This window comes from Pogoniulus pusillus, chromosome 5 (assembly GCF_015220805.1).
Source record: "Pogoniulus pusillus isolate bPogPus1 chromosome 5, bPogPus1.pri, whole genome shotgun sequence".
Classification (NCBI taxonomy): domain Eukaryota; kingdom Metazoa; phylum Chordata; class Aves; order Piciformes; family Lybiidae; genus Pogoniulus; species Pogoniulus pusillus.
In genome coordinates this window covers 26,520,805-26,547,906 of record NC_087268.1, presented here as the reverse complement: position 1 = coordinate 26,547,906, position 27,102 = coordinate 26,520,805, and the positions used below count along the sequence as shown (strand labels likewise).

Genomic DNA, 27,102 nt, shown 5'->3' with positions numbered 1-27,102 from the left:
TACAAATACACCAGGCATTTTTTTTCCCCAACATTCACTAATTTTTCTACTTTTTTTCAGCCCTGAGCACAAACACACTGGAATATTGCCAAATTACACTGTAACTTCCATTAAAGTTGTATCTCTATATTCAGCTACATTTCAGTGGGTCAACACTCTTTATCCTTTACCCTCATTAAAGCACACTGGAATATTACAAAAATAGCCACGTTTCAATAAGCATGGTTGTGTAACATGCAGTAAAGTTCCAATATAACCTGGTTTAATCTAGCTAGCCTGGACAAAAGATATGTTATAAATATATTAAGAAACCTCTCCTTTAACTCCAATGCAGAACTAAAGAAGATAAGCCTTGACGACATTTGGGCTTTCTGTTCTGGTTTTCTGGTTTGTTTCTACTGTCAATTTAAGGCAGAAATGTGTATCACAGCACTCAAGCCAACCCATAATTCATGGCAGCATCCAGAGCTGATTAGTCCTGTTGTATAATCAGGTCTCCTTGATACATCAGGGGACTGCTGTTCATGCAGGAGGAACTTACTGTGCCACTTTCACTGTAAGCTGTATTAGACAAGATCCTTTTTGCCTTTTATCAACCTCATCGAAGCTTGCATAAAGCTACTGACTGATACAAGAAACAAAAATGAATACATGTAGATGTATGTCCAAGGGACTGCTGTCACAGCTCCATACGCTGAGGGGAGGGCATCGATTTAGAAGTCCTGATTATAAAGAAGATAGCAACCTGCCAGAGTAGTTTGTGTTATCTCTTTAGAACGTTAACATGCATGATTTATACTATTCCAATGTGCACCACACACACAGTTCTCTCGTACACTGAAAAATTCATGGTAAGGACACAGAGGAGACCAAGTAACAACACAGCAGTGAGAGCTCTCAAGTCAGAAGTTGCATGAAATGCTTGAATAGCCATCTTCCACACACAGCTTTAATTCAACATAACAACTTAACCTTTTTACATTATATCCACCTTTCTCTCCTTTTTTGCCTTCCTTTTGTTATCTTAGCTTTTATAGGGAGACAAAGTTTGAGTCAAAATCAGCTCTTCACATCATTTCACCATTCAAACCCTGGTGAAAATCTTGTTCAATGTTTCCAGTAAAGAGAACAGCTGAAAGCACAGAATATGCAACCAAGTTGAAAAGTAGAATCACTGAACAGAATTCAGTTCTGTTCGAGCTCAAACCAGGACATACCATTCCAGCAAACTTGTATTTGCTTTTCATTACTTTCTAACCCACATGAACATGTCACTCCCAAATTCAGAATGAAACATTTCTGAACTCCATTCACTGTAATTTTGTAAAAGGGATGCTGAACAGAGATTACTGATTTCTAAAGATACAGTAAGAAACTGAATAGCAAGCATCACCATGCAGAAAAACCCTACTCTGCAGTACTTTGATACTGTCACGTGAATGACTTTGGGCCTGATCTTATAAATGCACCTATATGCAAGCAAATCTTTCTCTGCCCCAGTCCTTGACCTTTCCTGACCAAACATTTAAGCATGAAGTCAAGGCCTAGTAGCAGGTGAAGGTCACTCTAATTTAGTGCTGGGCTCAGTACAGCAAAATTTAAGAGCAGCTGAAATAGACACAGTGACAATAACAGAAAACAAATTTTTGTCCTACTTCAGTCCACCTTTCTGACTTAATCATTTGGTGTAAAAAAACAATAGCTTACTGCTCCTAGCACATCACCAACAAAGCCTAAGCCAGGGGTAAGCACCAGCCTCCTTAAGAAAACAGTTACAAAGCCCTCTCCCAGTTTAGCGTTTCTGATTTCTGTTTAAGTTGATTAGATTTGTGATTTGGGAGTGGGACGATCCAAGATGAAAAGGCAAACGCTGAATTCCAGGTCAGGATTAACCTCAATGGCAGCACAGCAAGGTAAAGGAGTTGATTTCCATAGCAGAACTCTTCCTTGGTGCAGGCAGTTTAAAATCACTGCCTGGCCCTCCTGCTTTATCATCATCGAGGCAAAAAGAAACAAAGCAACAGTTCATCATGGGAATGTAGAGAAACATTATTAATAGTTACCACAGTGTTCCTTGATTTTTCCTCTCGTCTGTGAAAGGAAATGGTTTGCTCTTAGTTGATAGAGAGGAGATGGTTTAAACTTGCAAACCACCAGGGACATAGAGGCCTGATAAAGGAGGGAGCTTGCTGTTCTCATCCAGCACAGTATCTACAGAAGCATTTGACTGTCTATGATCCTCAGTCCCTCTCTGGGGACAGGAAACTGGTGCCTATCAACAGAAGCTCCTCAGTTCAGTCTGCTCTCCCCTCACATCCCTCATCAGTGCTGAGGCACTCTCTTTTCCTGAAATACAGAGCTGGAAAGGAGGTATTAGCATCCACACTTCCCTCTCACAAAGCAGAACAACTACCATTAGCAACCAGGCCTTCATCTTCTCTTTCAACAGAACAGCATTTCATGATGTGCCAATTTGGGACATCTTAGAAAAGACTGTGTGATGACATACCACACAAAGCCATATGCATCATATCCTTCCCAAACTAATCAAACGCTTATTAACGTAAAGTATTAAAGTTTAAATAAGAGAGTGAGATCCTTAGAGCCTAGCAGCTGGAGTAGCCTTTAGGGGCAGGGGAAAAGGGATTACGTCCCAGAGGAAGAGCTTGAATTCCAATTTCCAGCCAAGTGCTCAGGCTAAGACACTGCAGAAGCACCACCAGCACTCCCTGATACTTTGTGAGTGCTCATGTCACTGCTTCCAGGGCTGCAGAGTCCCCTGATTTCCTAGTGCCCAGAAGTAAGTCTTAAACTCCAGTTACAACCCTGTTGCACATGACTCTCACCAACATTGCACTTGCCTGCATACATGGCTCTCTGGTCAGCAGAGCAGTTCTGTAAGATACATCTTTAAAGCATCTGCTTCCCCTGATCCTTACCAGGGTGATGAATTTGTGCAAGGAACATTCACAACCTTGTCTAAAGTCTACTTGGGGTACAAGACAAAAATGAAGCAGGTATTGTAAACATAACATTATGAAAAGAGTGGGAAAGTAATTATGAGGGCTCATGCTGCCCAAGCATGCCTCCCTCAAAAGTATGCCATGTTTTCTATGGCACAATTCATAGAAAACTGCCACCTCCTCTATCATTAGAGGAACTTTTCTGAAACTGCCTACTCAGGTCAAAGCAGGGAATCAGTTCCCAGGACATCAGACCTTATTTCACTCTATTTGCCTCCACACAAATTTTCATATCACTGGCTACCATGCTTTCCATGTCCACAGTAAAATCACCACACACAGGAGGAGACGAACATCCTGCTTTCCTGCATCAGCATGTTTTCCAGCCCCACACTCAGTGGTAGTACCCCCTTCAGAGTAGAAGAAATCCTCTGGACAAGCAGAGGAAACCACCAGGCAGCACATTTTGCAACCCAGGCCCAGGAAGTCTGTACAACTTTGGCAAAAGGACACGTGATACAGAAAGTTCTACAAACTCAGGATCAGAGTCTGCAGAGGCCCAGTTGTGACCTTAAAAATGGATTTCATTAATAATTCAGCTTTGACTGTCTGTGCACCCATGCAAGGGCTTGGCTCAGTGTGTTCAAAGCGGTTACCAGATGACTACTATCAAGGTGAAATTGGCACCACTAAACTCTGCCGATAAACAAGACCAGCAATCACCTTGTATAGATGTCATGTATCAAGCCTCTCACGGATGAAACCAAAACATGCCAATCACACTTCCAGTCATGAAAGCACAAAGAAAGAGAAGATTTGCAAAGAGCACCTCAAAAGACCAGATCATGTGGATGAATATATCTGCATTAATGTGAAGAAAAAAAAAATCCTTACTCCCCCAGGCACAAGTCAAACACTGTGCAAACAGCTGGGCAGTGCATTTTAAAAGTGTTATTAGGCAAGTGTTGCTAAAGTGACAGGGCTTCTGTGGAAGGATGCTGTACTTGTTAGGGGTATCCCTATGAGGTTGAGTTGACATTGCCTCCTCAGAGGAAAGGAGAGCTTGCTTGAGCAATTTGCCTAATGCTGAATCTATTTTAAGAACAGTGACCCAGATCCTTGTTTTGTCAGCAGATGACTTGTATAACATAGATGAATTGACAAGGAGTTAAACTAGCATTGGGCAACATCAAGGTGCTGACAAGCACCTGCAAAGGCAGGTAACAGAGGAAAATGGCACTACTAAGCTCTCCAAACAGAGCTTAAGCTTACAAACCCACTGTCAGCCAGAGGGTCATCCATGGCTAATGTAAGCCGTGATACAGATCAACCCCAGTCAAATGACCACATCTCTACGACCTCTACCCACCCTTTATCATCTCCAAACATGGTTGTCCACTGTAGCAAAGTCCTCTTAAAACACATCTGGTCTCAGATCAAGGAGCAGAGTGAGCCAGAGCCTTTCAAGAGGAGTTTCACTAGTGTTTTGAACACAGCAAACACATCCTCTACCCAACCATATATAACCTCCATGATGTTTCCTGAGAAATAAGGATCTGGCTGATACCTGTTCTCTGCCTGAGGCAAGAGAGAAATCGCTGAGCCCAGTGCCCTCATGTTAGCCAGTGGCTCAGCAGCAGCTGAGTATGAATCACTCCATCCATGTTCACTGTCAAGAAGAGCTGCAAAGATTGAGGAGACAGATAGCCTCAACAAGTATTGTCAGACACTCCTCTGATCATAAGCATGCTTCTTCTTACTGCAACTGAGCACTTGGCCAATCCAGAGATGAGAAACTTCATGGAGGCCCTAAGGCTAAGGTGAAAGGAAGGCTGCTAGCAGGGGGTGCTGGAGAAGACCAAGGTAGCTTTATTTACTTCTTAAATACCAGCCTTTCAGAAAACAGACTGTAATCTCTCAAGTACTGAATATTCTGAAAGAATGCCAACTTCAGAGACCAAGAATATGCCATTAAAGGAAGGGAGGAAGAGGAGGAGGCGGGGAATTGCAGAAAGCACCTCTGGAGACAAAAAGCTGCAAATCTGATCAAAACAAAGAGAAATAAGGAAAGACTCTCAACCACTGGCCTCTACATCTAGCTGGGTTTAAGTATTTCTAACAGCCATGTTTTGCACAGAAATGCGTTGATCACTCACAACAAATATCACAACTGCTCAGATGGGATCAGTGCTTTTCCCTTAGAAATCTTAGAAATACTTCCCTTAGAAATACTTGCTAGGAAAGATACCCACACTGTGAATAAGAAATCAAGTTCTCTCTGGGTTTATTTTTTTTCCTTTTTACTCTCTGCAGTCCAGAGTCTGCTGGCCCAATGCACACCAGTAATAAACAACAGCAAGAATAGACTGTCTAAAACAACTACAAGCTACTGCTTATGGCTGGGTTATTTTTTTCCCCTTGACCTCTCTCTTCATTCAGTGTTTTGAGAACACCACTGCACTGCCCAGCAAAATCACATGGGGAGATAATGCAAGTGCATCTGCTCAGCAGAAATCGCCCATGCCTGTGGCTTCCCAGCAAGACAATTTCATCCAAATGCTGGAAATGCAAAGGGGACAGGAGGTGAAAGGCCCAATCTTTGCCCAGCTGCAAGTCAGGGAAGAAAGTAAATGGGCACAGCAGCCGATGGCACCTACACACTTTTGGCCCAAAGACAGAAAAATGTCCTCCAAATACAAGTCAACAGGAGAGGAAGATCCAGAACCAACCTTTCTTTAAAACACACAGGGAGAATCAACCTTTCTCCCTGCCCACCTTCATAGAACAACCCACACCACTCTATTATCTGATCGTTTTCTGATCAATAATAAAGTAAAATTAAAAAGGAGCAGTAAATGTCTCTTTACCATCCCTTTTCCACACTCCACCACCCCTGGAAGCACTGGCTGCTAACAGCACTAGAGCAAATTGCTGCCAATAGCATAGCAGACAAAGAAAGGGGTCATTAAAAGCAAGTACATATGCGTACACTTTTAATAACAGATTTTTAATAAAAGAGGAAGTAGCAATGAAACCATCCTCACACTAACACAATAAAGTTAATTAAATATTTCTAACAAAGCAAATTTCAGGACCAGAGCTTTCTGGACCTCCCGGAGTTGAAAACACAGCCTTATGGCCAGGGATTGCTCTATCCATCACCAGGATGTGGTTATAGCTGATTATATCCCACTGACCTTTCCATGAAGAAACAGGATCATGGCTGGGGCCAGGGAGTCAGAAAAAAGGAAGGGTGAAGAAAAATGTCAGAATCCTGTAGGCTCACAAAAATCAAAAGTAATTAAAACCAAACCGAATTCTAGTCTATTACAGATTTATCAAATGTTTAATTCAGAAAACCCTAAAGCGTGCTGCTGTCAAGTGAGCTTGAGAGAAATGTGCTCCTTTCCTAGCATATGGCTTAATCTGTTCCCAGGGTGCCTTTCTTTACTCAGTAATTTCAGTTTAAACAAAAATGAACCGTGGATGTATATTTTAGCTAAATGACTGCCTTTCTTTAAACAGACCCTGGGTAAAAGGGGCATTAACCTCCTCTCCCTCTGGCTGCTCAGCACTGCTTATCAGAGAGATGAAGAAGTATCTTTTCAAAGCACATCTAGTGCCTAAATGTGAAGTTCCAGCAGTGCAATGCCCCCAGAGCAGGACATGTGTGTGGTGTACCCCCAGCTCCAACCTACGATCAGTTCCAGCATGGAAAGCATGAAACAGCAGGTTAAACTCAGCAGAGCAGGACTAATAGGATCTGTGCCTGAGGGCAAAAGCATCTCTCTCTTGAGTTTGTTCTTGCAATATGAACACTTCAAGGGGTCAAGTTGGAAATCTGCTGCAATCTAAACTCTTTCGGAGAATGAAATCTTTTATCAATTCCTATATGGGATGGGTGAAGACCGATGGAGGGAAATGAGTGGTTTCCAAGTACTCAGGCAGCTAGATTATTGTTAAATTTGCCACACAGGAGCAATCAAGAACAATGTGAGCCTTTTGCCTACTCAGTGCATTACAGAGCACCAATCCCTCTAAGAAGGAGATTTGCCCATTTGGCCAGACTACCTGGTATTTTTCATCCAGTTTAATCTGCAAGAAACACACTGTCCTAAAGTATATACAACAGCTTATACTTTTCCTTACTGCCTTTTCAGCCTGCTAGTACTGTACACAACACATCTGAAAGGTTTTACCCTGGAACAGCACAGCTCCTCAGCAAATGAATCTCTGTCCAGATGGTGGTGACAACAGAAACTCCTCTAAGTACCTTCTAATACCTAAAAAAACAGACTTGGCTCAATCCTCCCACAACTGTCACCTCTTTGCAGAACAACGGAGTCAGAGGAGGGGAAAGAGTAAATCTTTAAAAACAGCTTGAGTAATACATGCAATGATAGTTTTCCTGGGAAAATGCTATGTGAGTACATTCAAAATTACAGATACCCAGAGGGAGAGAGTTTTCATCCTTATAGTTTGTTGCCCATCACTAAGAGAGGGATCAAGGCATTATTATCCAGCACCTGAAAGACTGAATAAGGATACAGAAGCAGCCAGTGTGCGTAATGCTAGAGAGGAGATGTACATCAGCCTCTTCTTCATCCCTCACTGTTCACAATATGGCACAAGGCCACAGACACCCTTACACACGCTTCAATTCATCCACAAGGTAAGAAAAATCTGAATAAGTAACTGAATTCAATTTACCTGTTAAACCTGTCAGGCTGAGGAACTGCGAGTATAAAAAGCCTGGCATAACCTGTAGCTCTAACCCACTCTGCTCCCAGGGAGGTCAGGAAAAGTAGTTCCTGGGCAGTATGGTCCAAATCAAAGCAGAGGGGAAGGTGGCTCCCACACGAGATCATCACCCCTTCACAGACACATTCAGCGAGAAGTGCAACCGGTAAGCAAAACAATGACTAAGCTGCAGGCTCCACGAGCAGTCGCTCCACATTTCAAGCTTCCCCTACCAAATGCTATTATCATCCCAATGAATTACATGGACCATTTCTTAAGGCTGTGATGCCCACACAGTCTCCAGAGGACGACAATAGAAGCTAACCCACAGAACCAGAGATGGGCTGTGGTGAGGGTCCACGTGGAAGTTGCAAGCCAACAAGCTGAAATCAGACCCAGAGAGACAACCTGCTCTCTTCCCTCGTTTCCTCCAGGCCCTGCCTACCAGTTGCCAAATAGTTACACTCTTACACATTGCTATTTGGCACTCACAGGGCTACTAGGCACCTCCTTATAGGACAGAGAAACAAAGTTCTTATGTACTAAACGTTCTACTGCAAATTCTACTGAGCATCTAGGAGTTGCGTCAAACTTTGAAAAGCAAGAAGCGTTGCAATCAAACACTCAGAGTGAGGTGGCAGGGAGCAATCATGCTCTCTCAGATGCCACTGCTCATAAAGTACGTTGCAGAAGGAGAGTATTGATTGCTTAAAGTTAGTAATTAAAATTAAACCAGTCCTTCTCCTTTTAGCTTTCTGACAAAATGTCTTTTTTTACATGCCACACCCTACCTGAAGTATCAGCTTATTCAAGTATCCAGGTTATTCAGCTCAATACTGTATTTTCCTCTTTCCAACCTTAACTTACAGCCACCTCCAGTTTAAAAAGAGAATTCTTAAACTAACAGCTGCAGCAGAACCAGCACTGAAATATGCCTTGAGAGCTTTCTCTTAAACCCACACTTTGAAAAGTCATGACAGAGTTCATTTTTCTAGGTCTGAAGACAGAAGAAAGTGAAATGTTTTAAGTAAGATTTGTTCTGCGTACATGTAAGAAAGCTCCCCTCTGGAAATGCACTTCACAACATCATGCAGAGAAATAGCATGAAGCCGTCCTCCTTGTAAAAGAGCAAACTGGCTTGCAGGGGCTGGGTTTGAGGCCGAAAGGGACAATTCAGAGATAAAGAGGCACCATAATTCTGTCTGTATACAAAGAGTTTCCCGAACTCTCTAAGACACCTGTCTTAAACATTTATCTACAAATTGGCTAAAGTCTTTGCTTTGTTTCCACTCTGCACCAACACTTGCACCAAGCAGCTCTGGAAAACAACAACAACAACAACAACCAAAAACCCAAAACCCCCACCACAATCCCAAACAAAACAAAAAAAAAAGAAGGCTGTTATTTCAGCAATGAATGGAAACACTGCAAAACTGAATCACCTTCCATTTAGCTGGGTTGCACCTGGACTGAACAAAAGTCAGAAAATGACAGCAAGGCTTGTAGTCAACAAAAGGTGCCTGTTTTGCTCAGCAGAGTAAGACAAGAACTGGTACCAATCACAAGAAGCTGCAATTCTTTTTTAAACCAATTTCACAGCAGATTCCACAACAGTTTGGCATCAAAGGCAGAGAGCAAAGGCTGGGTTTTGAACCTGGACTTTTTTTGGGAAGGATAGCAATGTCTGTCCTTGGAGCACTGCACTGTCATATCTCTCCCCTATCCAGCTACCCTTTTGCTCTTTCCATACCAGACAAGTCAGTTGTGCCCCATTTCTGCCCTCCTCCCCCCAGAGAAACAAAGGGCAGCAGTCTTCAATGGCTCAAAACCCAGGGATATGAGGCATGGTTTATTACATGCTTAACAGAGCACTGAATTACTGGTAGTTATTGTCTAGTTTAACTGCTTTCCTTAAAAGAGAAACATGAACAAACAAGCATGTGTCATGAAAAAGCCCCTATTCAGGCAGGAGCTGACAAGAGAAAAAGCATTCAGGGTTTATGACTGTTTATTAGTAGTTTTGCATTCAGGCACCATCTGAGGGTGCAGCAAAGACTAATCCTCACCTTGTCCACCACCTCCTTAGGGGGCTTTGTCTAGCCCTGGATTTACTGCCCGAGGTTAGCACATATTAAGTACCCAAGGCTTTAACTATATGGACTTAGCATGTGGCAAGGGCAGCACTCCTTGTCTAGAGAAAGACAATGCACTTTAGTTAGCACATACAAACTTCACACACATCTCCTCCACAGACAGAGGAGTCATAAAGGTCCTCCAACTGTCACTCTTGCCATCGAGGAACCCCCAAACTTCACAAGATGCCACCTCAGTTTCATCCAAAAGACAGGAAGGAAAAAAGATTAAGACACAGAGTAAAGCCAAAGAACAACCTTCTTGCTTTTCTTTTCTGCTCTGGCTGACCAATGACAACTGTGACCTCTCTGCCTCCACCTTGCAAACAGACACCACTGCAAGCAGGCATGAAGCCTTCATCTTGAGCACAGATGAACGACCAATAAAGGAGGAGCTAAAAGTTTTTCTCCATACAGGCTCTCTCACTTCCATCTACCCAGTCATTTATTTTTTGTGAAACTTGTAAGGATTTTAGACCCACACCCCAAACCAAAACACAGCTGAAGTCGGCCCTAAAGTTAAAAAGTGTGGTGAGACAAGGTAAAACGAATGGAGCCTCCCTTCTTCAGAATACTAGTTTAAAAAGAAACCACCAGAACAAGAAAAAAAAAGGGGGGGAAAGATCTGAAGATGCAGAATGCACATAGAGAAATACATCATGTGAGGTAGGTTTATTTTGTTATCTTGACAGAGCTACAGCCAATACAAGAAGATGCACAGATTTAACCATATCCTTTCTGTTTGATACATGTATACCAAAATGAAACAAACAAACCAAAAAAGGCACAGACAAGACCAGTGGAAGAAATGTAAAACGATGATGACTGTAGAGTCTAGAAGATGGGAGAGCAGCAGGAAGAATTCACCCACATCAGACAAGTATGAGGTAAGAGTAGAGAAAGGCAAAACAAAACACAGAAAACGAGATAACACTGCCACCACTAACAAAAGGAGAGCAAAATTAGAAAATTCATTCAGAAAAGATTAGAGTAAGTCAACAAAGTTTAAAAGATATGAAGCAATTCTGAAAAGTGGTATTTCTAGAAAGAATACTTTTTTCTCTCAAGGGTGAGACAGAGGAGCATTGTCTCAAACCAAAAATGAGAAAGCCTTTGCCAACATGGCTCTAATCCCAAACTTCAGAAAAAGGTTGATACTCAGTTTACCTCCAGTGACTTCAGCCAATGGAGCTTGATCCTGGACAAAGTGCTTCTAGCTTTAGAAAAGTAACCTAAAATAAAACAGCATACACCTGAACACTGCAGAAGAAGGATTACCTCTTCCACACTCTTATTCTAGCACACTTACTTTTCCCTCAGATGACATTTACACCTCTTAAATTATAAATATACAGCTGGTCTGCATAGTCCATTAAGGATATTATTCCTGACAGCCTAAGACAGCAAAGGCATTAAAAACACTTTGCTCAAGAATTCAAATAATGAAGTCACATATTTGTTGAAGAGAAGTTTGGCTCAGGCACTCACAAGACTTTTTGTGCCATTACGCAGAGCGGTTCCTGAAACAAAGAGTTTTTGCTGGCGGCTATGATTCAGACTCAAGTCCCCAGTCACTTCAGCCTTTTGTTTTTATCATCTTTCAAAGCAGTCCATAGTCACTATTAAAAGAGATCTACAGAATTCAGTGTGGCAGAAGCAAACCAGATCTGCACCTTTCAAAGAAAACTCTAGATACACCATCTTTGAACAGCCCCTGTTCACATCTTGGGAAGAGCAGCATCTCAAGGTCAAGTTATAAATGTGGCTCTCTGAGAAACACTCTGTATTACTGCTGTGTGCACAGTGCACAATCTGCACAGGAAGAAAAGGAATGGCCTTTGAAGGCAGACAAGCTATTAAATTTTTACTAGGTGAAATGTTTACCCAAATAAATCTAGCCCTTTCCACTCCAGGTTATTATCGTAACACATATGGTAACTGACATACAATTAATGGAGCTTTAAACCAAGGGTTCTGAGGAGGAAAATGTACTCCCAACACTTCAGCTAACCTTGATAAAAAGACAGGGTTTGGCAAAGTTCAGCAACACAAGTGGCTTTATGAGACTCTCAATTTATTGGGCACCTCTCACTTTCAGAACAAGCTCTGGCTCTGAGCAGAAGCCCTGAGATAAGGCTTTGCCAAGTCAGCACCATCCACCACCACTGACATACACCCATGAACAGTCAAAGCTCAGCAGATCACACTAACACCTCTGAAGTACTCTACCCACACACACCCTCTTCAGAGGGTTTTCACATACATGTGCCATGTCATGTTAAGCAACAGTTCAGACTACAGCACCCACAAAAAGAATGTAAGCTCCTCTTCTCCTAAGTGTATTGATCCCACAGGGTGAACAGATTAACAGTAACACAACGTTTTGATACCTAAGGCTAGCAGCTTTATTTCCATGCTCCCAAGGACCTAGAAACTAAACTGATGTCATCTTTACAGATTTGAAATGCTGATTACATTCCCTTTTCCCATCTTCTCCTATCCTGAGTTACAGCGAATTAATAAAGCCCACATTATTGTGCTACTCAGTAGACACTCCAGCAAGTAGAGGTATCTCAGAGGCCTGGTGCTTTCAGCACAGCTCTGTATTGTGTAAGTAAGCAATAACTCTCTCCTTGCTGGAATAAAGCAATCAGGTATCACCCAAGGCATTTCAGCTGCCTGCTTAACCTTCCCTTCTCTGCAGTAGGAAAACCTACTGGTGGGGAGCACAAAAGAAAACATTACCTTTTCCCATAGGGCAATCACACCATATGTATACAAAACGTATTTCCTTACAACAACAGCACAGGCTGACTACATGCTTTGTTATCAAAAAGCTAAGAGATTTAGGGCGGCAGCAGCAGAAGAGGACACTTCAAAGTCAAACCCTGATTGCAGCAAGGACTTCATTTGCAATAGAAACGGCAGTGTCAACAAGAACAGTTTCATTGCCCACTTCTCTCTTCCTTTTCCAAAATCCAGTGCAAGCACTGTCACAACAGGAGGAGGCACCTCCAAAGTCAGCAACTTAGGCAGAAAGAAGTCTGCTCAATAACTGATTTATTTTTATTCCTAAAGTGGAAACCAGAGCACTCTTCCATTACCTCAGAGGAAACCTAAGGAAAGGTAGTATTAGTCAGGACTGATTTATTGCCTCAAGCCATTCACAAAATCATAAACCCAGCAACATATGAGACAAGCTACTCATTCACAAGGGCTCTTTGATCTTAAATACAAATAAAATTAGGTCAATATTAAAGATATTTATTCCTTCCCATATAAGACTTCCACAAAGGCTAAGAAAAGCTTTTCCCACCCCTTAACGCTCAAGTTACTTAGCAAGCAACATTTCTTTCACATGACTTGAAACATTTTCTCCATATTCACTTGTCAGCGCCCCAAAATTCAACTCTTGACGAAACCTGAACCCACAAGGGGAGCTGCATAAGGAGCTCTCCACAGTCTCCAGGGACAAGACAGATCAGAGAATGGGGAAAAGAATGAGCAAGGTGCACCTTTCCTAATGCTTACCTTTTAAAAAAACCTCTTGCAGCAATCAGTTATTCAAAGCATTCCAACTATTTCTAACAGAAGAGGAGAATAAAGTCTGTACCATCAGGATTAGCAGGCTGCCACTGTTCCCCACAAGACCACACCAGAAAAGCAGGTGAAGGTGGCAACTTCACGGTAGCTGGAAGTATACCAGCTCTGCCAAAGTGCCAACCCCTGCTGCACAGGGACAATTCCAAACACACCCCAGGAACAAGCATGTCAGGTGCGAGGTACAGTGCTGGTGAACAAAGCACCTGCCATGAAATCAGGGAGGTCCTTTACATCTGAGACTTCCTCACAGTTCTCAACACTGGGCCTTTTGTTCCTCCTTGTGTAACAGTAGGTCATTAATTTCATCTGCCAAAGCAGCAGTGGATTGCAGGATAAACTAAGAATACTGCATCACCTTGCACTTTTGGTTTAACGCACCTGATTTTGTTAGTGACTTTAAAATTGTATTTATTTGCTTTCTAAAGCAACCAACAGCCTTCATATGCAGCAGAAGGCCCCTGAAGCTATCATCACAATGTGGTATCTGCTCATAAATGTCAATATAACAATTTTAAAGGTATTAACACCGCTGTTTAGTCATGGTAAAATATCCTAATACCCATCCCACTGCTGTTACAGACAACAATACAGTTAAGTGTGAGCAATTCAGTTCAGGCCTTTCTGCAAAAGGCACCTTGTTGAGGCTTCTGTTTAAATGCAAGCAGCACATAACAGTTCCACCGCAAGAACAAGAGGTAAAACAAGCAGGGGTATCATGAGGCTGGCTCTATCAGATCCACTTGCCCAGTGGCCCAAGAACATTTAGCCCCTTCTTCTGGGTGGTTCTTAAGAGACTAGAGGGTCAGTGTGCAACATCTTCATTCACTTTGTCTTGGTAAGCGTGAAAGCTGACCCCAGCTATCACTAAGGCAAAGAAAGGCTCTTCTTTGATTAAAGCACAGAACTTTGCATCCAGAGATCTGGATTGTACCACTGACATACATTTCCTGGGTGGCTGGGAACAAATTACATCAGTTCCTTGCTGTACTTCTGTTTCACACCCCCACCCTGAAGTAAAGCACAGTGGATAACTCAGGGGAGAAGCACATGAGAACTCCAATTCCTTCTGTGTTTATACAGGAGATTACCACACAGTTGATAGTTCAGATTAAAAAACGCTATGGAATATGAAACTTCAAGTACTGAAAGAACGTCCACTATAACTGCTGAAGGAATATAATGCCTCAAAGAACTTCAAGTGTTAAAGATACTCAGAATTACAACAGTTTGAGACTTTATAATGGGATTCACAACTAGATTAAATTCTACAACATTAAAAGAAAAAAAAATCAAGTTTGATGGGAAGAGAAAAATACCTTTGAAAAAAAACAGCGTGAAGGTCAGGCACTTAATGACAGCCCTCATCAACAGCAAAACAGCTGAAATATTTCCACTTTTCTCTTGAAAAACAGTAACCTAGAATAAATGCATTCTCTGTGGAAGTATCATTTACCTGCACAGGAAGGACCCCAGTACTTACAGCTGAAGGCACACAGAGGAGATACAAGGCATTGCTGCTTTTCACACTTAAGAGCTCTTCTCAACCAGATCACTCAGAAGTTCTGCAGAAACAAACCTGTCTACAGAAGTTCCCAACTGCCACACAAAAGCACAGAGATAGTAACCGAGGGCAAGCACATTTGTCTCTTGGTAAACGCATGCAAAACCAGCTCGCTTATTTATGAGTCTTTTGGGAAAAGAGAAGTTTCCCTTCCAGTGACAGTAAGAGGTTTTACATGTCATTTGCTTTCATATGTCCATTTGCAAAGGCATCTTCATTCCTACTATATATCCCACAAAGACAATGGACTGCAGGAGCTACTACATACAGGGTACATTGTAAGGTCAACCTGTCCAACCCTAGACACCTAGAAGACATTCATCTTCAGTTTCGATTATAATTAGCAGACAAAGACTCAGGTAACATGCAATTTAATCTCATCCTTGGGTAGTTATCTCCAGAGGCCATTTTCCTGTCCTATTTCTCTCCATTGTGAGTCTTAAGAGTACACAGCTCAGATTTAGACAGTGAAAGGGCAGTAGGCAGCACCCACCTACCTAAGCACCTTTCAAAAGTACCATCCCAGTCCACTACAGAGAAACAAAATGTACATTCCTGCACATCTGCAGCTCTCATTACAAACTGCATTTTTCACCTATTGGGCCACCATAAAATAACTACAGATACACAGCACTATCAGATCTTTGGAGAAGCACAAAAGAAACTCATTGAGGGCTTCCAGTCAGCAAACACCTCATCATCAGCAGTTCCCCCCAGTTGCAGTAGCACATGTTAGTGGACCACAGACCAGGGTCCATCACCATTTCAATTTTCTTCATGCACCTCCACCTGCAAGGATTTATAACTCAGCCACAAGTATTGTGGCAACAGTCTTGTAATACGAGTACAGTTTTTAGATATTGTACTGAATTTTCTTGTGAAGCACGAAAATGAAGGAAAAAAACAAACTGCAATAATCTGGGAGGGTCCCAGACTTTACATACATAAACCCAAGTATAGCACAGTATACTTTACTATAACACATTAAGGCCCACGGATCTTAAGCTTGTCTTTCCTGGGTTTGAAAACAAAACAATACCATTAAATAGCTGGAAATGTAAGGGGCAAGTTTTGAGACAAGTTTGTTTTGTTTTGAGCTTACTGTTTAAATTAGAATCATGAACTCTTGTCCACTGCCATACCCTATAGCTAGTCTCCAAAAATCCTGGGAAGAAGCAATTGAAACAACCAGAGCTTAACTGAAATTGACTGTTGTATTTTTAAAACCTCAAGTAATTTTGAGTTCCAAAAGAAAATATCCCTAACAAAGTGCACTAGCTTTGAGATAAACCAGCAGGAATAAACTCTTGCCTTGACAGAAAGTTAACACGACTCTGATTCAGTGACATTAAATATACCAAGCCAGTGCCATTCTTTCACCTACCTAAGCAGCATCCTCCAATTTCACCTCTGTCCTCTGGGTGAAGCTGCCAGGTGCAGGAACCAGAGCCTAGTCCATACCATGGATTGGTACAACACAAAAAGATGGTAGCCAAATCATTCAAACCTGAAATTAGCCCGATTTTCAGAGCCCTAAAACATCCAGTAAAGCTAAGTTGGAGTTCTAAAGACATTCCAAAACGAAAATCTGCTTTGAGGATAACACAACACACAGCGAGAAGCCAAAGACTAAGCAAATATCAGGGTGTTATGAAGGAATGTGAAGACCAGCATTTCTGTGTGGAGAACAGCACCAGAAGGAAAACCTTTGGAGACAGATAAGGAGCAGAGCAGCACCCATGCCTCCGAAGCTGCAAATGCCAAGGTGCCAAGAGAGATCTTTTAGGACTTCTCCATCCAGGGTAGTAGGAGAAGCTTTTTAAGCAATTTGACATTCACAGCAGACACAGAGCCAGAGAGTTATTGGGGCACTCAGGGAACACAAGGGCAGGGAGGAAGCAGATGAGTGGCCATGGTGCACCACCAGCAGCCATACTGCTGATCTCAGCTCACAGCAGACCTTCTCTAGAGGCAGCACTACCTTGTTCCAGGAAGCACATGTCTACAGCCCATGTGTCTCCTTCAGCTGCCAATACAATCCCATGAGTCACTGTGATCCCTGCACAGAAAGAAGCTCTTATCAACATGCCATGGGACAGCTCCAAAGGGAGGTGACAGAGACATACCAGATAAGCATTACAATACCAGTATAACTGCATCACATTAAGAGTTTTACCACATTAGCTGTTTTATTACTAGACAGGCTGATCAGGACCTGTTGGCACTTGCGGTGTCCTGTTTGTAGAGCGGTAATGACAGCTACAGTTGCAAAGCAACCCAGGGAGGTGCAGCTTTGGTGGGAAAGAAGCATTCTGCCAAGAGTATTAAAAAATTTCCCCCAAAAGACATTACTTGTTCTGGCACACAGTCACAGTGCAGCTCAGTGGGCTGAAAAAGGCCTCACCAGCCTGGTCCATGCTGAAATCAGCACAAAAACCTGTCAGTAAACCTTCCCCTGGCAAGCACAGGCTCAGAACTTGTCTGGCTAGTGAAACCTAGGGAACTGCTATCAGTAAAAGCTAACTTCATAATACATATCTTTTTAACTATATAGGCAATTGTGTTTCTACTGACAATTAAGCTGTCCCTTACTTTTTTGTATATTAGCACTTCTCTGAGTCCATACTATATTTTTGTTTCCCACAACTATGAACAGTCCACTAAGCCATTCTCAACATTTAAGCCTTCTTCTTCATCACCCTCTGACTCCCTCTGTAAATTCACCTTCAGCAGATTGCTTCTCCCTTCCAAACTCCACATCCAAGTTCTTCACTTGTCAGTATGATGCAAGATCAAGCAGAAGGCATGGGAAAACCCTTGGGAGAAGTAAACACATCCTTCACACCTGCTACAGTGAGCTGCACAAGGCACTTGAGATAGGAGTTAGCAGCACCATTTTTAAATGAAGAGAAGTCCACTCTGTGCCTACATCCACATGGTCTCTATGTGCCTCAGAAGTGCAAGACCTCTGCAAGGCTGAGCACCTCCACTACTCAGTCTCTGATTTCATTCTTCTTCAGCGACATATCTCAAAGGTTTCCCAGTAAGTAGCAAATTAAACCAAACACCACTGAGGTCAAACTGTAGTTCTGCAGTACATTCAGAACAAAAGATTTCAACCTGCTATAGGATGGCAAAGCCTAACAGACTCTGCCTGTTGGACTACTGCGTCTCCCTGTTCTTTTTCTAACACTGAGACACCACAGAGGTCAGAAGCGCTGAGCCACCCAGGAGTAGATGCCCTTGCTTAGGAAACAACAGAAGACTAGGAATGAGGAATGGGTGGAGGCACTCTGAATTTCACAAAAGTATACCGACCATTTGGCAGTACTCTGCAGTTTCTAATCAATGTCGTATTTTGTGCCTCTCTGCAAATGTTTCCCACTACACTTGAGGCAGAAAGTGCACCTTATAAGTAATACTGAGATGCAATGCCAAAATGTCCAAGTCCTCTACGTTCAAAGTTACCCTCAAGTTCCCAAGAAGTATGCACAGTTGTGAGTTTCTCCCTCATCCTTCCCATAGTCACATAATTTTAGAATCAACATTTCTTGGGCCTGTGCCAACCTGAGAAACAATTAGAGACCCATAACGCTGCAAACAAAGTATTTGGTAAGAGAATTCTTGTGCAAAGCTATGAGATCCCCTCCCAAATCCACCTCTCGTTCAAGCAAGTTGAATTCTTTCCACCAGCTCCAGTGGGAGTTGGACTGAGACCTAAAATAATGTTGCCGATAAAGATCTTACTGCAACTTTTGACAACACTCAAGCTCACATTGCACAAGTCAATGCTATTGAGCTTAAATACCAACGTCATCCAAAGGCAGGGAGAAATACTTCTGTTGGAGCCAGAGTGTACAGTCAGAAATATAAAATGGGAAAAACAAAAATGCCACCCTCCTCCAAGGAAAACAGATCTACAGAAGGAAGGTACACAAGATACCCTGATGAAATCACTCTTGTAACAGAAAGGACCACTTGAAAAGAAGATCCCTAGAACATAATGTGTATACACAAACACAGACTAGATCACATGAGTAAAATCAGCTAGCATCCTAGTCCAAAATCTTCTACTACAAAATGTTTATGCTGAAGGCAGGGAAATGCAAAGAGTGAACACCTCTTGTAATGTTGGATTCCTTTTGGGGACATTCCTCTACATCATCTCTTAGGGTGGGAAGCATGGATCTGCCATCATCACAAAGGCCAAAAAGAAAAAAAAGGCATTCTGCACACTATCACCAAGGCTCTGGTGCGTTGAGGTTAGTAACATGTAACCAAAACTTAAATTACCAGCAGAGAGCAAAAATAAAGCAAGGAAAGGAAAGGTGTATGTTCCACTTTTTTCTCCTCTTCTTTCTTGAAATATCCCTAAACTAATCAAAACACTTATCCCAGGATTTATGAATAAAGCTCACCTTCCCCATGCCTGGAGCAAGCTGTGGAGACCTTCCTGTGGAAAACCATTCACTTCTATTATGCTGCAAAAATGACCCCTACCATTGCCAACATGGAAGCAGTGCACTCACAAAAAGCTAGGAGAGGGTATGAGACTATTTCAACTGAGATTTCATCCGCATCAGCTCAAGAATCTTCCTACTCAAAAATTTCCTAGGAGTCAGCATAAGAGTCTATGCTGTATTTAGTTACATCCATCACCTCAAAGCCCCGTACACACCCAGGTCCCAGAATGCTGGGCCCTCTTGTAATTACTCCAGGAATAAGGAGTCCCTGCCCAGGAGCCTGCAATTTGATTTAAGACGCCAAAAAAAAGACGTTTTGACAGACAGGCAGATGGACTGGGGGAGGAGGAATAAGAGGGACATGTGGTTACTTACAATTGGCAGGTTGCTTTTTTGCCTTTTTTTTTTTTTAACAAAAATAAATATCTGTAATCCCCACTGGCCACCTGCCTAGCTTTTGTATCTTTAATTAAGAAGGATTTGGGTGATGCAGAAACGTTCATAAGTTCATCCAATTTGAGGGAGGACACAGAGGCAAACATCTAGCTGCAGGTCCTAGAGAAATGTCAGTATTCCAAGCACTGCCTGGTCCTTCCCAGTTTCTCCAAGAGCAACTCTCCCTTTGCAACACAACTCACAAATAATCAGAAAAAGAAGGGGAAAAAAGGCAGTTCATACTTAAGAGAGCTGGTCTGGACCAGTTCCTGAAAGCCAGTGACCTCACTGATCCTCAGTACAGTCTGTCTTTACAGCACTAAGACTGGAATTGTATTCATGTTTAACAAAATCAATTGAATCCACAATGATGTTCCTTTAGCAGTGAGAGAAAAGGGCAGGGGAGGGAGGTGGAAATTCAACTGATTTAGTAAAGAATACCAAGCACTGTCCTCTCTTCCTAACCCACAACACAGTCACCTTGTAAGAAAGTCCATTACAACAAAAATAGAGTATCCTTAGTGTGGGAAAACATTTAACTAAGTTTTAATTTATTTTCAAATCAGCATTTAAACGATCACATCTTACATCATTTCCTTTTATGAGCCAGCAGTTAAGACAATACACATCATTTACATGCTGTTTTGGAAGGCTGCAACATAAATCAACAAAAGAAGCCTTCACTATGAATTAACTATTACAAGGCTCTTAGAGAGCCACATCAGCCTGCGTTGAGGGCAATTAGGAGTATCATCCCTAATTCTCATCTTTCTGGTGCACTCCTCTTATGCCTCAGAACTCACACAAAAACACTCTTCCCCCCAGCCATTGCTGCTACATGAGAATTATGATGTCTATCTGTGAGACCTAACAACATCACACTCAAAACAGCTACTTTAACTGTCTTTAAGAACACATGCACCTATAAACCCATCCCCTCCCCAAAGAAAAAAGTGACTAACATGATTCAGCCTCAACAGCAAAATGAATAAACTTTATGCCTCTGTGAACAATCAGATGGTAGAGATTTTTTTAATTTGTAAAATATTAACCAATGCCTTTATTTTACAGGTCACTTTTACAGTAGAAAAAGAAGGGAAGCAAACATCATGTCCAAATCTTATCTCGAGGCAAATTTCAGGAGTGTTTTCATTTTGTGCAAGCCAAACTTCAAATTACACTTACCACTGCATGTGAAAAACTAATCTCTAACCACAGCAATGATAAAAATGTCTCACGATTATTTGCAAGAGAGCAAGAAAAAAGTCTCAAAGGCAGCTAATCATCTGGTAGACTGGCTACAAGTTTCAGTCACACCAAAAGTGCCCTGATACAGTGGGATTCAGGTTCAGGAGGAGACTGGAGGCACGGCCATCTCAGATGGCAGCAGCATGCACAAAAGAAGCACACTTAAAGCCTAACACCATATTTTTTATGACTTCTGCACCATTAACATAATCACCTGAATGCATCTCGCTAATTACAAGTGGTACACTGCTGCTCTGTTGCTTAAAAGTGGGCTTATGGGCACTGAGCCCCAAAGAGAGGTGATCCCGTGCACACTGCCTGCTGCAGGCAGGGGAGAGCAGGCTGGGTGCTGTTCTGGACAAGCCCGCACATGCCTCTCAGCTCACATCAGCTGATGCCAACCTGTTGAAGGGAGATTTCTCCCTGAAAACTCCAGCAGAGGTGCGTGGCTCCTTAAAAGTATTAAACTACAGACTCGAGGGTTCTGCAATCAGTTATTTCAGCATCGGCAAAGTGGGAAATCTGCTTACTGTACAGTGCAACGTTTAACCCTCTGCATTCTAACTTAGAAGCAATGCAATTTGTGCAAGCTTCCTTCCGCGCTCTCATTCTCAGATTCTGAACTGGCTCTGAACTGGCAGACAACTTCCTGGTCTGCTCTTCATTCTCCAGGATTTCAGACGTGCAGCAGAGGACCTCTCTTTTGCCCTGGGTTGAATAAGCCAACCTCACCATTCCCCCTTCCCCTGTGCTCGGCAAATGCTTCACCAAAACACCATGTTTCTTTTAGACAGGCCTTTTAGATCTCAGTCTGATCTTCTCCCCCAGTTCATCACTGTGTAATAAGCTCCTCTTAAGACACAAGGACCCTACCCACAGGGAAGGTGTAAGCAAGGTTATAAAGATGAGAACCATGGAAACGCCATAGCCCTTACGTGGCGCGGCTGAAAACTGAGTATTTGTAACCTCACCGCCAGGGTCCCGGGCCCACAGTACACACCACTTAAGCCAACCCATGCAATGGCATAAAATCCCAGGAGGATCCACACTCCTCTGTGACAAGGAATAACTTGCATCTAGGTGCCAAACGACCAAGAGTTGCTCTCATATTTCATGCACATATATATATATATGCATACAGACGCACATAGCTAAATAGTTACGGTAGAACTAGCTACAGAAATACCACAAACTAGGCAGATCCAAGCTATTTCCAGCAAGCTCAGCTAAGGCAAAGAGGAGAAAGAGAGGACTACTTTCTGCCTGCCAACAGGTCGGCGCAGGCCCCTTCCCCCCACCGCTGGAAAGCACACTCGCCAGAAAGGCAAGCGACCTTCGGTATCACCGCCGGGGTGTATGAGCTAGACAAAGAGATAACGTCATGCCCTCTCCCGCTCTCGCAGTCCTCCCCGCAGCGGCATGCGGCCAGCCAATCCCACGCCCCGGCCCGAGTGACATCACCGCTGATGCCGATGCACAAATGTGGAAGTGCATCTAACTAGCAGTGCCCCACAGATCTTGGGGCGCAGCTCCTCAAAGGCAGCCTACCCCCCCACGCACTCCTTGGGATGACAGGCCAGTTAAAAGGGAAATAAAACTAGCTGGGAAGAGGGACTTCGAGGAAAGCTTGCTGGGTAGGAAGAAAGCAGAAGGCAACAAGCAAGCACAGCGTGACCACCTTTTCCCCTCAGTTACGCAGTTCCTCTAAAAGCCCTCAAAACGTACACACACAGTTTCACCTTTGGGTGTCTCTGGCGCATTTTTCCTAACAAAAGCATGGCTGAGAAAAGCTAAATACTATTGCACTGCTATTGCAATGGGTTGTTTTTTATATAACTGTATTCTGTTAAGAAGAAAGCCAAGGTTTAATCAAGAGAGATTTCTGTTTGTTTGTCTGAGGTTGGTGGGCTTTTGTTTTGCTTTGTATTTTTTGTTTACATACAACCCTGTTCGATGTCCAAATTTTAAGGCTATGTAACACAAATGTGGCCAAATGCCTAAGAAATAGCAGTGCCAATCCAAACTTAAAACACCTGTCAACCCACTGACAGGCTCTATAACAAAAAAGAATGTATCTACTTCGTTTATTCCAGCCACCCAAACCATCATGCCCTCAGATACCAGGCAAGAGGAAGCACTGCAACGATTATCTAATGAGTAAGGAGGTGCACGGGTAACCTCATCAGACACACAGTAAAGATAGTGCCCTAACAGAAACTACTGCTCTCCCTGTTATCGGAGTGGCACCAATGCCCTTAGATCTCAGATGTTCATCCACTCTTCCAAGTCAATAAATGCATGTGCTGATTTAATTTCTAACTCTGGGAGAGTTCTGGCACACTTAAGGAAAATGAAATTTTAAATTTCTATTTTCAAGGCTGCTAAACCACCAAGATCTTTGCTTATTGAGTCAAAGCATTAACAAGTGAGCAGAGAAACAATGCACCAAACTGCAGTAATTAACTTGAGAGTTTCAAGTCACACATTCATGCCACGTTTTGTTTGTAAGAAGGGATCAGGTGATGCAACATCTGGGAACAAAGAGAGTACAGAAAAAACTCTAAATGGTGTCATTTAATTTGTCAGAAGAAAAAATGGTCACAGTGCTGTCAAAGTGCAGCTTCTCACTCATCTCGCCTCTTCTCCGGCCTTTCGAGCCACATCCTTTTCTCCAGCTCTCTGGGAACAGCAGCAGCCTGGTTATTCCACTTCTAGTCTTAAAGTGCAAGTCGCATGCTGTGCAGACGGAATACCTCTCCATCATGAAGGCTGAGGTTCACGCCCTCAAAACAAACTGACATGTGTTTCACTTGCAGAAGAGGCACCGAAGTGCTTTATCTAGATACTGGAGCTGCAAGCAGCAGTATCTCCCCATCAGGGAAACTCACCAATTACACTGCTTTGTTTATAAGCAAAAAATTAAAAAAAAAAAAAAAAAACAAAAAAAAAAAACACAAAACCCCAAGCAGCTAGGGTTACTTGGTTACTTTCATTTAGCTCTCCTCCCCTCTGCAAATGTGCACTGCATTTCCACACAATACAAAGCTTGAGCTTTCCATCCTTAGCCAAGTATTGAGACTGTGTGAATAATTAGTCATCCTGGTAGCTAGCACTCAATGAAAAGTCATGCAATTTGTTTGTTCCACTGACTGCACAATGGGGGAGGTGGGGGGGGGGGGAGGCCCAGCAGACTAGCTTCACACTCACACGGGCACTCTCCGATTTCTATTTCTTAAAGTCATACACTTGTCAAACAACTTATTCTGGGAATTCTTATTTTCATGAAATAATCTTCCCTGCTTTGATCGCTTATTGTTGTCACTTTGCTCCCTCCACCCTATCACAGCACAGAACAGCAGGATCCGGTACAGCACCACTCACCCCCGACTCAGCAGATTCAACACTTTGAAGATTTTCCCAACAAGGAAACCTGGTGACAATTTTAATGAAGGCCCGTGTCTTTGTCTAAAGTCACTGCAGCAGCAGTAACTTCCATGAGGACTTCCAAGAGCAATCCCGAATAAGCTCATGGACCTATCCGTACTGCCCGGGCATGTCCTGACAATGTCCACTCGGTTTGGTCATTTCTCTGGAGCACTGGTACGGGGAATAAGGGCCAATAAGAGATTATTTCATCATTTCAGTATGAGTGCTTGGGAGAGTAATTTGTGTCCCTCTGGAAAAGCAGAAGCCAAGAGGCTGACAAACTTGTCACGGGCAGCAACAATGACAAGGACAACATTTTTACCGTCCCTAACTGTTCCGCTTGCCGCAGCGGGTGGCTGGCCGTGAGTCGTGTGCTCAGGCCCGGTAAAGACTCCGGGTACTCTCTAGAGAAATGGTAACAATAAAAGGAGAACAAATTCTGCCACAAACCTTATAGACTTGCCCGTATGTGCCATTGCCAACCACTTCCACCAGCTCAAAAATCCCAGCAGGGTCCTATGAGGGGGAGAATGGGCAGAGGAGAAGGGGGAGGGGGAGGAAAGGGAGGAAGAAGAGAAGTGGGGTTACGTTTTTGTCAGGCGATGGCTGCTGGCAGAGCCCAGCCAGCGAGCCCGGCTGCTGGCGGCGTGCAGCTGTTGCGCCCTGTTTTTCCACGCACATGCCAATACATGCAAACAAAGGAAAAGCAGCCCAGGGCCGAGCTCCCCCCGCCCGCCCCCGCGGGGCTCCCCCGACTCGGCCGTCGGCCTCCCGTGCACCGGCACCGGCTCCGGCTCCTGCCCGGCCGCTCCCACCCCCGCCGGCCCCGGCAAGGGGCGCGCCGGCCCCCGCCCCGCGGAACCCGGGGGGGTGCTCCCGCCCCGCCGCCTCGGCCCCCGTCGCTGGCACTCACCCGCAAGGAGGAAAGGTCGATATCCACCAGACTTTTCGCAGGAGAATCGTTCGCCATTTTCCCGGCTCTTCTCTTTTTTTGTCCTTTTTATTATTTTTTTTCTTCTCTGTTAAATAATAGGGAGGCCGCCCTCCGCCTCGCTTTCCGAAGCAGCTGTGAATTGCGCGGAGCTCCGCTCCTCTCCTCCCTTCCGCCCTTCCCTTCTTCACTCCAGCCCCGCCGGGTTGAAACTCTTCAGCATTGGGAGGGGTTGGCGGGGGGGTTGATGGATAGATAGATGGATGGGAGGAGGAGGAGGGGGAGAGGGAGGTGAAGGAAGGGAAAGAGGGAGGAAGGAGAGGGTGTGCTGTGGTCCGTCTGTCTCCCCGAGGTGCAGTACAGGGCTGGATCCCCCCGAGGCAGGCGGCGGTGCCTTGACCGTCCGATCGGTGGGTGGGTGGGTCAGTGGGTACCCGCACGTCCCCGGCGGCAGCAGACTCACACCATGTCGCGGCGGCGGCAGGAGCGGCGCCGGGGCCGGCAGCGTCTGGCAGCCTCGCGGTGTGCCCCACGCCCGGGCATGGCACGGCACGGCTCGGCCCGGCCCAGCCCGGCCGGCGGTGGAGCGGCGCTCACCCCGGGAACCGGCAGCAGCAGCCGCGGCCCCACTCTCGCATGAGAGGCTCACGCCCAGCGCCGCGGCAGAGCCCCCGCCGCCTCCGAGTCCTTTCCGCGGCGCTGCCCTCGCATGAAACGGCGCCAGGCACCGGTGGGCAAGGGCTGCGCGTCCCGGCGGCGGCGGGGCACAGGCGCGGGGCTAGAGCGGGGTGCTGCTAACCAGACAAAGATAGCCGGGGCGGAGGAGGAGGAGGAGGTGGAGAAGGAGGAGGAGAAAAGGGATACAAAATACACTGAGAGCGGGGAGAGAGAGAAAACAGCTCCCCCTTCCCTTCTCCAACAGGAAAAACCGGCGGAAGCGCGCCCGCACCAAAGCACTGCTGGGTAAACTCGTGGGGAGAGAAAGAGAGAGGGAGGACGGGGAGGGGAGCGGCCAAAGTAGCCCTATCCGCCTCGCCGCCGCCGCCCAACAGTAACCCCAATGGGACTGGGTCGAGCGCAGTCGGCCCGGAACGACGCTTGGGCCCGGCCGGATGGGGGGCCCACGCGTGTTCACGCAGGGCCGTGGATCTAGGCGAGTGAATGGGGCGCGCTCTGACGCGCCGCCCGGCCGGCTTCTGTGGGCAGGGCACCTAGGCTGCCTGTGTCCTGCGGCGTGGGCATGGCGGGAGACCGTGTTCTGGGGCTGCCAGCCGCCCTGTGGGCCCCCAACACGCTTCTTGCGGAGTTGGTGTCAAGACCAACGCGAACAGATCTGCAACACGCTTGCTGGAAACGATAACAAAGGCACGTTGTGGTGGTTGGCACTCCCCTGCTGCCCGCGGGATAGGTGCCTGTCTTAGGTGAAGCGACCAGCAAAATCTCTTCTTTCAGTGACTGTCCAAAGTGAAGTGACCAGCAAAATCTCTTCTCCATTTCTCACGTCTACCCAGGCCCACAGAAAAAAATATTTGCCCAAGCAGAGATTTCTGCAGAAACGCAGAGTGCCTTCAGCACTCATAAAATAGCATTTTAGCCCATT

At 44.5% G+C, this 27,102-nt stretch overlaps 1 protein-coding gene across 4 annotated transcripts in view; it reads right to left on the bottom strand.

The window, feature by feature from the left end:
* Positions 1-26,520, bottom strand: part of MAP4K4 (mitogen-activated protein kinase kinase kinase kinase 4) — a 176,042-nt gene extending 149,522 nt beyond the window's left edge. For 2 of the 4 annotated variants that reach the window (XM_064143605.1, XM_064143606.1), the window contains exons 1-2: positions 25,485-26,512; positions 25,022-25,087 (exon numbers count right to left, since the gene is read on the bottom strand). In XM_064143605.1, the coding sequence (XP_063999675.1) occupies positions 25,022-25,087; positions 25,485-25,541 (123 nt within the window). In that variant the 5' untranslated portion in view covers positions 25,542-26,512. Of the gene's footprint in view, positions 1-25,021; positions 25,088-25,484 lie in introns of all 4 variants that reach the window. The other 2 variants (XM_064143604.1, XM_064143607.1) reach the window with 2 other exon arrangements.
* Positions 26,521-27,102: the final 582 nt, after the last annotated feature.